The 13,420-nt window shown below is 37.8% G+C and overlaps 1 protein-coding gene across 4 annotated transcripts in view; it reads left to right on the forward strand.

Annotated features, from left to right (window-relative positions):
* Als2 (Amyotrophic lateral sclerosis 2) overlaps positions 1 to 13,420 on the forward strand; it is a 50,689-nt gene that overhangs the window by 3,232 nt on the left and 34,037 nt on the right. For 3 of the 4 annotated variants that reach the window (XR_011222519.1, XM_045766017.2, XM_069303486.1), the window contains exons 2-6: positions 1,814 to 1,990; positions 3,776 to 4,046; positions 4,251 to 5,440; positions 6,532 to 6,687; positions 8,134 to 8,220. Coding sequence is in view for 3 of the 4 variants with exons in the window: in XM_045766017.2 (XP_045621973.1) it covers positions 1,820 to 1,990; positions 3,776 to 4,046; positions 4,251 to 5,440; positions 6,532 to 6,687; positions 8,134 to 8,220 (1,875 nt within the window). In the remaining variant the exon portion in view is untranslated. The remainder of the gene's footprint in view (positions 1 to 1,813; positions 1,991 to 3,775; positions 4,047 to 4,250; positions 5,441 to 6,531; positions 6,688 to 8,133; positions 8,221 to 13,420) is intronic. The other variant, XM_069303487.1, reaches the window with a different exon arrangement.

Below are 13,420 nucleotides of genomic sequence, written 5' to 3' on the forward strand. Positions count from 1 at the left end.
TAGAGTATTATATTGTGTGGATATTCTCACTTCTTATCAGTTTCATGAAGTTAAAAATGAAGAAGTGTAGTGATGATAATTAAATAAGTCATTTCATAGTCTTAAACTGTTTTATTTATTCAGCATTAATTCAGTTGTGTAAAAAGTCATTACTGTACAGGACTTTTGATACTGTATCTCATAATTAGTTGTTTATGGGATGTGTTTATACAGTACAGTATTCAAAAATTGTTTATTGTTTTTGCAACATATTCTCCCTGGCTTGGTGCCTTCTTTTAATAATTACTTGTTTACTGTTTATGAGGTATGCTTAGGCCTATTATCTGTACGCTATGTATGAGGCGTGTTCATAATCTCGGTACTGTGTATACGGGTGCCTGAAATCTATTACCTATGAGGTGTGTTCATAATCTCGTTACTGTGTACAGCATATGGGTGCCTGAAATCTATTACCTATGAGGTGTGTTCATAATCTCGTTACTGTGTATATGAGTGCCTGAAATCTATTACCTATGAGGTGTGTTCATAATCTGTTTTCTATATGTGATGTGTTTGTAATTTGTCTACTCTATATGAGGTGTGCTCATAATGTCTTTTGTTTAAAATGTGCTGATCTGTATCATTTATGAGATGTGTAATCTTTTTATATACTGCTTATATTGCTGCTTATAATATATACGTTCTCATTTATTATCATTATTTATCATCCATTTTTTTTTTCAGTAGAATAATGATGGATCCCAAGGACTGGGTTTACCCCAGACACTGGGTTGACCCCCGACATTGGGTTGTCCCAAGCACTGGGTACCTCATCTAGTACATATATTGAATGTATAATATAGATAGTATAGAAGTGTGTAAGGCTAAACTTGAGATAAATGTCCTGCAGAGTTCTGGAGCAAGGATATATTACTGTAGGTAGAATAAAGTCCAATACATTCTCTTGGATGAACTCTTGTCAAGTTTTGTCCTTTTAAAAATAAATTGCTATGTTGAGCCCTTTAATTAAAAGATATCAAGAGATTAATGGATGTTCAGTGACGTGACTGATAAGATAAATTTCTCTGGCAGTGTGCACTTATTTTTGTGGTTTACCTCACAGGTAGTACTGTACAATGTTTACTGTGTGAAATGCAAATATCTGTAAGTAACGTTGAATTGTATTGTGTTTGCCTGACTGGTATGGAAGCAAGGTGGTACTGGAGATATCCTGGAGGTGAATTTAAGCAGGATGGTAGTTAACTCTTATTGTGTCAGATAACTGACTTATTCAATTAAGTAAAGAAGAGCAGAGCGATTTGTTTATGTTTTCATAGCTGTGCCTAGTCACATAAGTAATGACAGGTGTGTTAAATGGTGAATGTTTCTGCTGTGTTATTCAGTAATAGTTTTAGCCATGTGTCCAATGTCACCGCTCACACTCCAGGTGCCCAACCACATGGATTGGTCGGTACAGTGATGGTTTCAATTCTTACAGGTTGACATTAAATCCCTGATGATCTTAGTAATTAGGCACCACTTCTTCCCTCCATCCAGCTTCTTGTCCCCCATAACCCTTCCTAGTGGTATATAGTCTTACTGGTTTAATACTTTCCCCTCATAATTCCCCTTCCCTTCATCACATTTCAACATCCCTATAATAAAGTATGTGAGGTGTCACTCCTTACACGCCAATCTACGTTAGGACATGGCCGGGTACCAACCTCGTTTGGATTATCAAATTTTTATGCACCAGAGTACAGAAAGTATTATTGCACGTATTCAAGTAAAAATGTCGACTGCCTGACAACTGTCAATTTTTTTTTTTTTTCAGTGTACGATGGTAGCGACGTATGGGTGGAGGGGAGGGGACCCCAGGAACATGCTAATTGTGCCTACCGAGACAGTCATTAGGGTTGCGGCTTCCAGAGAAACGACAGTGTTTGTGACAGCTGGCGGCAGGTTATATATTGGCCAATATGCTGGTCAGGAAAGGGGCAGTTTAAAGCAGGTTTGTGTACATGATGCTTTTATATTTCCTATTTCTTGGGAGTGAAAGGGTATGTTGAATATACTTATTTCTTGGAATAAGAAAGGAATTGGAATAAAGAATAATAATATATTCTTCTTATATATTTCTTGGGTATGTTGAATATACATTACTGTGTGCAGTACTATAGTACTGTGTACAGTAGTGTACTATGTACAATAATACTGTATAACAGTTTTATGAAATCACAAATTTGTATTAACATGACAATTATTAGCTTTGAATGTACTGTGTTGCATATATGTTTCTTACATAGATGGAAACTATTTTGATTTTATTGGTTATTGCTCTCTACCAAACTAAAACATTCTATACAGTGGTACCTCAGCTTAGGAATCCCTTCCCAGAGACGGTTCTTGACCCGAAAATTTGTAAACTGAAGCGAATTTTCCAATAAGAAATAATGTAAATTTAATTCATCCGTTCCACACTCCCAAAAATGTTAACTTCAAAGTAAATTTTATACCTGATTCACCCAAATCTTCAGTACTAAAGTATGTACAAGTTATTGCTTACTTTTATTGATGACTTGTTGGCATATGGAAGACAATGAAGAGGGGGAAGGAGGAGAGATGTTAGTGTTTTTCTCTGGGGTACTCTCTCTGGCACGTTTTGCCTGCATACCACTAGGCCCTGCTTGTGGCTCTCTCTTGTTTTTCTCACTAAAAACCTTTCCATAGAGACTTGTTTTCCCTACATTGTAACACGTGTCTGTAGTGAGGCATCACAGTGTCATTAAAGAGGTTAAGGCAACGGCCTACTACAGCTTGCTCTGGGTGAGTCGTTTCAGCAAAAGTTTGCATTTCTTCCCATAGTCTACACCACTTCTTGATTGTTGAGGAAGGGACATTCTGTACTGCCTCCTCCTCCCATGAAGAAATTTCCTCAGCTGCCTCTGGTTGCTGCTCCTTTTGAAGGGATTTCTTTGGTGGTCAGTTCTTCGCTGTGTTCCTCCACCAACTCACAACACACAACATTCACAACTCTCACAACACTGTGAATGCCACTTATTTTTCTAAATTTCTCAAACCATTCCCTGCTCGCTTTAAAATATTTTGTATCTGCATCGCTTGTTCCGTCCGTTTTCTTTAAAAAGTCTTCATGCAATAGCTAACCTGCTAACTCCTTGTTGTGTATCCAAATTAATATTAATAATTCAACATCCTCAAGTGTTTGTGTTCTTTGTTTCATGATTATTGATATGCCTTTTGCCACTTTAGGACTCATAATGTTCTTTTTCTTAGCAAGTACAGTGCATATTGTTGATAGATTTGTTGTACTGCCTAGCTAGTTCAACAACCTGTGCACCATTTTCATGTTTATGAATTATCTCTTTTTTTTTGCTCTATGGTCATCCTCACAGGTGTTTTCTTGGATTGAACTTTATCACTGGCTTTCTTGGGACCCATAGCGAGATATATAATAATAACTTTTATGTTCAATACCCAAAAATTCAAAAAACACTAAAATTCGTTACAAAGAATTCAGATGCGATTGTCATTAGGCAGGAGGCACTGGTAAACCGAGGCACGGTTGCCGTGCCACCAAGTGCTAAGTCTGCCATACGTGTATCAACAAACTACGTTACCCGAGACAAAGTTCGAAACCCATTTCAAATTTTATGAAGAAATTGGGCTCGTAACCCGAAAAGTTCATAAAGAGGGGCATTCATAAGCCGAGGTGTCGCTGTACTGTAATTGGTTACTCTAAACATGAATGGATGCAAAAAAAAACAAATTCTTTTAGGTTGAGCTTGGCAGCAGATGTGTCCGTGATGCAACAGTGTACAGAGGCCAGGTGGTGTTCATCACAGATGCAGGGGAAGTGTACACACGGGACTTGGAAGGCGGTGAAGTTCGCCCCTTGCCTGTCCTGGAGCCGAAGAAGACCTGCACTCATGGCCAGGAGGAGAAAGGGAGGAAGGTTCGCGTTCGAGCAGTAGCAGCCGGATATGATCATATATTATTCCTAAGCGCTCAAGACGAGATATGGGTCCAGGGACGGGGACCAGCTCTAGGTTCGTTAATTTATTTTAACACTGATAACCTGTTGCAAGTCAATAGATTTTGTAGATATGATAATAATAACAATGCCGGGAAGTACAGTGAGCAATTCCTTCTAAATGGTTTTTAGAGCTGCATATCTCTATTATAAGTGCATGTGAGGTACTGTATATTTTATTTGCTGAATGAATTACTACTACAGTATTCTATTTCATCAGGGCTCTTCACAAACAAAACTGAGAATGAGATTACGAACCCAGCCCGTGTCAACTTCTTCAAGGGAAGAAGGGTAATGCAAATAGAAGCTGGAGCTTACTTTACAGTCTCTCTCATAGAGGCTTTGCCTCCTGTTCACCATGACAACACAGCCGAGTCAGACGCACTTCCAGATTTTGACTCGTATGTGCGATCGTGTGAGCAGTGCCGGCGAGAGACTGGAGATCGTGTTCTTTTTGAGGATGCAGACGAATTCGATAAGTGTCCTTTAGGATTGGCAGTAAGAAAAGAATATTTCACCCCAGACAGAAGATCTGACATTTTATCGCCGGCTCCTAGTAGTGTCAACATGGACGGTAGATCGTCTCGAAATAGTGCGTTCCACGAAGATGGTGAGTCATCAGATTATGTGGCAGATGAATTAGATCCAACATCAGGAGAAGTGTCTTGTGATGGAACAGCATTAAATACTCCAGTTGAATTACGGACAGGAATCGAGTTAAAAGATATGGCTCGAATACATAAACAGAGTGAATGTAGTGATTTTGAAGTTGTTGAGTGTACTGATGATGAAACCGATATGGGAGGAGATGCTGGGAGACGGAAGTTGAGTTCAACAGGTAGTAGTAGTTTATTCATAAATGCTGATGCCGCTAGACAATTTATATCTAGACAGTTATCGTGGATGACAGCAACAAGTGTAGAACAGGGTGAGTGCATTATGGAAAATGAGAGAATCAATAATAAGTATCACATAGACAGTGCTACAGAGCTTATTAAAGAAAATGTAGCAAGTGCAGCAAACAGTGCAGCGAGTCTTGTAGCTACAGGTGTGCGAACTGTGAGTGATAAAGTGGGCCAGTTGTCACGTCATTTTAGCAGCAGTGAATGTGCAGATGGCGAACTGCACGATCTCACGCCAGACTCGGATCCTTTCAGTTTAGATGCATTCTATGATAAAGCGCCTAAACCAAAAATGAGTAAAAGTGACTCCTATGAGTGTAACAGTCTTCCACGTCGACTTTCTGACGAATTATGTCGTAAAAAAACACACATGCGAACAGCGTCTGGGGGTCTAAGTTTTCCAAAAGTTGGCAAGAATGGTGTCCTGACCCTCGAGAAAGGGCCAGAACAAGTTGCCAAAAACACAAGTCTCATCATTGATGGCGGACGTAATATTTTAAATACAGAGGTAAGTGTTGTACTGTTCAGTATATGTTTCATACATGGTTAACACCGTCTCAGACATGTCAGATTGTCAGAAATGTAATTAAATTTGTTTGTGCAGGCGATGAGTCACAATAACGTGGCTAAAGTATGAAGACCAGACCACGCACTAGAATGTGAAGGGACGACGACGTTTCAGTCTGTCCTGGACCATTTTCAAGTCGATTGTCACAAACAATCGACTTGAGAATGGTCCAGGACGGACCGAAACGTCGTCGTCCCTTCACATTCTAGTGTGTGGTCTGGTCTAAATTTGTTTGTGATGTTTAAAAACAAAAACATGACCCTACTTTGATTTTATACAGTATTACATTAATTGAATGCAAGTGACTAAAATTTGACTACTGTAATATTTAGCGTGTTATGGAAAGAGCACTTCTTAGTGATTTACCGAGCTGTTGGCATGAGCTTCAGTAGAAGCTCAACCAAAGCAGTAAGAAATTCACAGTGAACCAGAGTATTGCACTTTGCACCACACCCACTCAAATGCTGTATTTTCCAGTCGGTGAATGCTGATTTCCTCGTGCGATCCTTGTTTATTGTTTTCTCTTGTGCCATTTGTTTATAACTAGTTTTTTTATTCGGTTTTCTTGCATACACACTCTGAATGATACCCCTTATACTTTGGTTGGTCCATTGATTAGTTATGTCTGTAATGTGCTCAAGAAAAAACAATTATAAAAGGGAATTTTTTTAAATTTTGAGATGGATGATGCATTTTAACATTGGAACATTTACTATCAGGTTACAGATGATGCATTTTATCGTCGGAATGCTTAACTGTTAACAGGTGGGATTCATGTTCCTCCAAATACTTTTCCTATTGGATATTATATAACAAAAACTAACTGGATATTTGGATTAGAAAGGAGTTGTAATGTGTACTAGACATGTGCAATTTTGTAGCTCTTTTTCACTTTACAGAATGTGCATTTTACTTATATTTTTACTTACATTTTACTTTACATTTACATTTTACTTACATTTTACTTTACATTTTACTTTACATTTACATTTTACTTACATTTTACTTTACATTTATATTTTACTTAACAGGTTTGGGCGTGGGGGTCTGCTAACAAGGGTCAGCTTGGCCTCGGTGATCTCAGCCACAGGTCGACTCCAACCAATGTGGTAACGTTGAATCACATGGGGGTCACCAAGGTGGTGTGCGGGTCCCACCACACAGCCGCTCTCACCGTGGATGGACAGGTCAGTTGCCCCTGTGTTTAACATCTGTGTTTCTCCTCTACCGCCCCATGCCTTTATGGTTAACCATTTCAACATTATGGTGTTGTAAATTAGTTAGCTAGAAGGTTTTTAATTTTGTTCATTCTCCAGTAAAGTGGAGTAGGTTAACAAAAAGTAAAAGTAAAGGGTGAAAAGGGAGAAAGTTTAAAGGTAAGGGGGGTTTAAAAGGAAGGTTTTAGGAATAAAGAGTAATAAGGGAAAGTTTAAAGTTGAAGGGTTCAAAAAGAGAGGTCTTAAGGATAAAGGCACTGTATAAGTGGCTTTGACAACTTGTTTTCATCTATATTGTATGACATGTGCTTGTGGATAGGGATGATTAGTTCTTGGAATTACCTGTACGCATGATAGCGTCTGCTGTAATACCTCCACGTAATAAATTTTCCAGTACAGTACTTTCTTTGTGTTTGTTAAACATTCAGAAAATGCTTGCATTTTGATGCTATGCTGAATACTGTAATAGCATTTTCATGCCATAATGCTAAAAGAGGGAGAAAATAGTATTGTATCTAGTTATTTGTGTGTGTGTACATTGAATTTGTTGTGTTTAAGCTACAGTAATGGCAAGAAAGGCCACAACAGTCAGGAGAAACAAATTCCTTGTTTAATATATCAGTAACTCAAGATAATCAAGTACTGGTACTCAGAACATTGCTTCATCCGGTTCTGTTAAACAGCCGCTTAAGTAAATTATTCTTCTATAAATTGATTTAATGTAGGCTTCATTTGTTTTTTATTTAAAATTAGATGTAATAGATATTTTGTTGAAGATGCTGGTTAAATATCTTGAGACTGAAGTTCTTGTTAATTTGTTTATGAAGTTAGGTAAGAATGATGGGTATCTTTTGCTTCTCAAATAATTTTTAGTAATAATTTAACTGTAACACTTCATATTAAGTACAGAGTACTGTACTATACTTAATATGAAGTACTTATTAATATTCATATTAATATTAATATATTAATGTGAACGAACTGTCTGTCGTTCTAAATATCTTTGAATTTCTAGAAAGGTTTCTTCCTAATCTTGTTGGAATGCAAGCTTTATTTTTGAAGAATTATGAGATTGTTGGCAAATGTGTTGGAGAATATCAAAATTGGAGGAAATTTGTTGTGATTCACTCAGTCATGGGTTTTCTCAAATCAAGATATAGTACTATATCACATTTGATTGAAGAAAATTTACAACTGGGAGAAATGTTGTCAAATATGGTCCTCTGTTTTGTATATGTTCATGCATGCATGCACACATACATAGTAATAGTGATTACTCACCAATCATGGTTGTAAATACCTTGTTCTTTATGGTTAACCTCGGTTATTTTTCCTATTATTATTTACTATTTTTTCTCTTAAGGTTTCAATGTAGCTTTATTTCCATACTGTAACTTATTTTACTTTATTTTCTAGGTTTATATATGGGAACCCAAAGATACTAGTGATGACGTTGATCATGCAACAACGGAGCCTAAGTCCCATAAGTCTTCATATTGGAAGGTGTCTATGTACTCTTAACCTGCTAGATTGTGAAGTAAAATCTTTGATGGTGATGCTCAACGTTTGAGACAGTCCTAAACCATATATCAGATATTTAAATCACTGAAAAATGAGCTGTTTTTTTTGTTGTTGCTATTAACCTGAGATATAGAATGTACGCTGTCAAAATATACAGGCTGCAAAGCCACCTTTTAACAGCTTGGGGGGGGGGGGGGGATGAACAAGTGGATTTTTTGTGAAAACACTCTTGTATCGACAATTTTTGGCATGTTTTGGGGCAATTGGCATTGAGATTTAACACTGGATCAAACTGCCTTTGATCTAAGAGAGGTACATCAATTTAAAGTAAGGTACATTGTTCAGACTTAGTTATACTGGTTTAGCCATTTAGCCTGATAATTATCTTAAATTTTTACAGTATAGTTCCACAATTAAGGCTGGAGGGAACAAGAGCATAGAGTAGCTGCAAAATTAGGATAATGAGACAGACAATATAAGTGAGTGTTTTGCATTTTGTAGCATTTTATTTTTAACTAAAGATTTGTACATAAAAAGTTACCAAGGGGTAAGAATTGCCAGTACATGTACTCTAAATAAGACAGAATATAGATAGGAATTATCACTTACAAAGTTCACGTGTTAATTCTGATCAGAGCTTAATGTCTCCTCATTTTTCCACTCAGAAAAATTAAACTGCAGCTTTGTAGCTGAATGAAGCATAACAAGGAAGAGTAGAACAGTTTAAAATATCTACAGAGCTTGAGTCTAAATAGTCTAGATTTAGCTAAGATAATTCTCTGCTATAAAGTTCCTGTTTGATTTCTCGGAAACATTCGCTAGCTAGACGTTTACGGACTGGTAAGGCTCTCGTTAAGGCTTTCATGGGAACTTGTATTCATTATATTGATTTCTCAGAAACATTTGCTAGCTAGACGTTTGCGGAGTGGTAAGGCTCTCGTTAAGGCTTTCATGGGAACTTGTATTTATTATATTGATTTCTCAGAAACATTTGCTAGCTAGACGTTTGCGGAGTGGTAAGGCTCTCGTTAAGGCTTTCATGGGAACTTCTATTCATTATAAATTTAGAATGTGGTTGTAACCACTACATGATGTCAGTTTGTGCTGTGCATCTGATGGAACTACAGTATTGTACTCTGATGACAATTGCCACTTCATTAAAATACAGTATTAAAATTTGCCTTTCTACATTTAGTTTTGTTATGTACATAGTGGATATTAGGATTTTCATGTTTACAAATTACTTTTTAACGCCTATTAAATTTGTGGGTGAATTTGTTGAAAATACTGTATCGAATTTAGTAGTATGCCTTGTTTCCGGTACTATACTCTACTGATTTAAAATAGGATATTGGATTTAGGACTGTCTATGTAAATGCAGTATTGGTATTCACGGCATTGCAGTTGTATTTGTCTAAGGCTAGTACCGTATTATGTTGTATGTGAAACTTATGGATAATTGCATGTCACATGAGCTTTTACAACTGCTGGAAGTAAACAGCACCAGCAAAGCCAGTTTTCCTCATTATAACTAATTGAAAGTTAGAACTACACAATAACTCGTCGTCGCTTGCTGTTGAGCTCTACAATTTTATCTATTTGGTGAAGTACCTTGTAATCAGTTTGCTTTTCGGATTTAGGGTGTTATATTTTTGTCATAACGTTTTAGGTATGTAACTAATGATGAACCCCTCTACGTACGTTATTCTTACTGTTGAAGACATTCCTGTTTGCTGTTATTTGAATGCTTTGTATTTTTGCAAATTGACCCAGCCTTGTGCTCGTGTTACTAATGCACACGATCATCTTCACACTCACATGCATACTATTGATTCTTCCCATTTTAGTAAATCATGATTATTTGTTTGATAGTGATCAAGTTGTGTAAATACCTAAAGCCCTTATTGTACACGTTTATTTTTTGCCACCCGAAATTTTCATTTCTTTACTCGTGAGGCCTTTAGTGCCCAGTACTGTACTAAATTAATCTTAAGTGGAAGATTACTTTGTTATGAGGGCTGGTGGGATGGGGGTTAAAATTCTCATCAAAGGAAATGATAGTTTCGGATATGAATTTAAGAAAGCGTTTTGGCAAAGATTGTCTTTCATATGGCAAATTTCTTTATTAGGCTTCTCTGGTGGGATGTCTTATAGTTTTTACAAGTTTATTTTGTTTATTTTTATAGTTTTATTTGAAAATGTTGTAGTTTGTGTGATAGTGATATCAAACTTTGAACACTTATGTATGATTGTGTAAGGAAGGTCCCCATTATTATTCAACCTTGTTACCATCTTGTAAAAAAAATTTAAGCCTTGTATTGTATTAAGTATTGTATAAAGGAAGGGCAATTGTATACAATAACATCATGAACAATGTATAACTTGCTAATGTATTGGATAAAGGGAGGGCAATTGTATAAATGACACCATGGATAGTGTATAACTAGTTTTCAAAAAGAAAATCTCTATCATTCAAGCTTAAAATCTCATCTAAATTAGCCCCAGTACCAAAAGCAGTATATATTTGTTACGTAAATGGATTTGCTTGAGGGTGTCTTGTGTGTCCATTTTAAGGCTTTTTGGTTCTCTCCTTCCTTGATTATTTACCTGAATTTACCTGAGGGCCACTAAAACTAGTGGCCTTGATGAGGGCAGGAAGCCAGCAGCTTGTCAAAGGTCCCCCCCCCCATTTGCCCTGTATGATAGTGCTTGTATTTCCTGCCTTCCTTATAGGCTGAGGACTCTGTTGGTGCATGTTTACTTGTATTCTTGTCTCTGGTTGGAATGTTGCCTCAGTTCTGGTTTCCAGTCTCTCTTATTTGTAGGTTTGATTTTCAGGTTATTAATTTGGGGTTGGGACATTATCGGTTTGGTTAAGTGCCATTTGAGTGGTGTTAACACTTTCGCGTTCCACAGACTGAATAATTCGTCATTTATTTTTCTACTGAATGTGTTCCAACGACGCAATACTGAGTCACTCATTACAATATTTTTTAAAAATTTAAATTTTATCAGATCAATCTGGTAGTGGTTTTAAAATAAGCGCCTTTAGATTGCACACAATTTCATACCAAAATCAAAGATATAACATGAAACTTGATGTCCAAACACTTGAAATATTATAAATAGGTCTATGGTCTGAATATTAAAATATTTGTTAAAATTCTATTTATTGTCCTATTATCTTGGGACTTGTTTTAAAATGTGCGCCTTTTTATTGCGAACAATTTGATACCAAAATGAAAGATGTAACACAAATATTTATGTCAGAACACTGGAAAGATATAAATAAATTTGTGATGATTAGCGTCCAGAATTAAAATATTTGTTAAAAATCCAGTTATTGCTCTATTATTCTGGGACTAGTTTTAAAATAATCGCCTTTTTATTGCGAACAATTTGATACCAAAACGAGCGACGTAGCACGAAATTTGATGTTATCAAATTGAACGAGTTGAACATTAGGTTGCAATGTACAAAATGGTGCTCGTTCATGGGTAACTTTAGGCTTTTCTGCGGGGAGGCACTCCAGCCTTTTGTACATTTTATTCATACACATCTGTAGGGAATTTAATTGCGAACACAATGATACCAAAATGAGCGACGTAGCACGAGAATTAAGGTAAAAAAATGGAACGAGAATGCACATGTTACTGATTTTGTGCGTTTTTGCCGACTTTACGCTTTGCTGTTGGGAGTCACGCTAGGCTTTTGGACATTATATTTATACACACCTGTAGAGAATTTAATTGCGAACACAATGATACCAGAATGAGCGACGTAGCGCGAGAATTAAGGTGAGAAAACTGGAACGAGTATACACATTTGAGTGTCACCGCGCGCTTACCCGCACGGAGGGGCCACGATCCCCCTGTCAACCGCGAGTTTCCACGGAGCGCGAAAGTGTTAAGTGCCTTTGGAATGTTGCCTCAGTTCTGGTTTCCAGTCTCTCTTATTTGTAGGTTTGATTTTTAGGTTATTAATTTGGGGTTATCTTGAGGTTATCTTGAGATGATTTCGGGGCTTTTTAGTGTCACCACGGCCCGGTCCTCGACCAGGCCTCCACCCCCAGGAAGCAGCCTGTGACAGCTGACTAACACCCAGGTACCTATTTTACTGCTAGGTAACAGGGGCATAGGGTGAAAGAAACTCTGCCCAATGTTTCTCGCCGGCACCTGGGATCGAACCCAAGACCACAAGTCCAGTGTGCTGTCCGCTCGGCCGACTGGCTCCCGGGGTTGGGACATTATCGGTTTGGTTAAGTGCCTTTTGAGTGGTGTGCATTTTGGATCCTGCTGTTGGTGAGCTGTGCCTTTTTACTCAGGGTGTTCTTGTACTTTATGGTTTCATACATTTAGAGTTCTGTGCAGTTGGATGTGATTAATATGGTGGTGTACATTTTGGTTGCGTGCCATTGGGGGGGCGCTGCACTTTTTGAGTTCCAGGCCTTTTGATTCCTGCCCTTTGTAGTGGGTTTTGCTTTTCATGCAGAAACTGTCTCTCACTTAGTGTGAGGCTTTTTTTTTTTTTTTACACACAGGTGGCTACAAAAGCAGATGACTGCTGACTCTTGTTAGCAGGCTGAGAGCATTCCCTTCCCAATGCTCATGGTAAGCCTTACCCACTAGTGTTCCTGGAATACGACATGCCAATTGTTTAACAACCAGGTACCCAATCACTGCTGAGCGAGCAGAGGCAAACAGTTAAGGATTGGTATCTAGTCAATACTCCCCAGCCAGGATACAAACCCAGGCCTTGCAAAGTGCAGGGCAAGTGTGTTAGCACTGTGCCTCGGGAGGCTGTTGTAGCCCTGAGGTCTTGGAAGCCATATGTTTTTGCCATGTAGCTCATGCATGTGGTTTGCAAGTTATGTCATTCTGGCCATGTTCTAGGGCACTTCCTTGTTCCTTATTTTTATGTGGCAGCTGTAGCCCTTGCTGGCGTCACATCTTTAGGGCTCGGCTCTAGTGCACCAAGTCGACAATTTTGAACTATACATGCCTCTTAGGATGGTCAGAATTATTTCCTGAGGCTCCTTGGCCACCAGCCATGTCAGCTTTATCGCAAGCATCTACTTCATTCTAATCTATTCCCATGGATTATGGACACTGAATATCCTCTTCAGAGGCCTCTGCTAATTTGAACCCCTTACTGGTCTGCAATCTTAACCTCCAAAAAATAA

Source organism: Procambarus clarkii, chromosome 50 (assembly GCF_040958095.1).
Source record: "Procambarus clarkii isolate CNS0578487 chromosome 50, FALCON_Pclarkii_2.0, whole genome shotgun sequence".
Classification (NCBI taxonomy): Eukaryota; Metazoa; Arthropoda; class Malacostraca; order Decapoda; family Cambaridae; genus Procambarus; species Procambarus clarkii.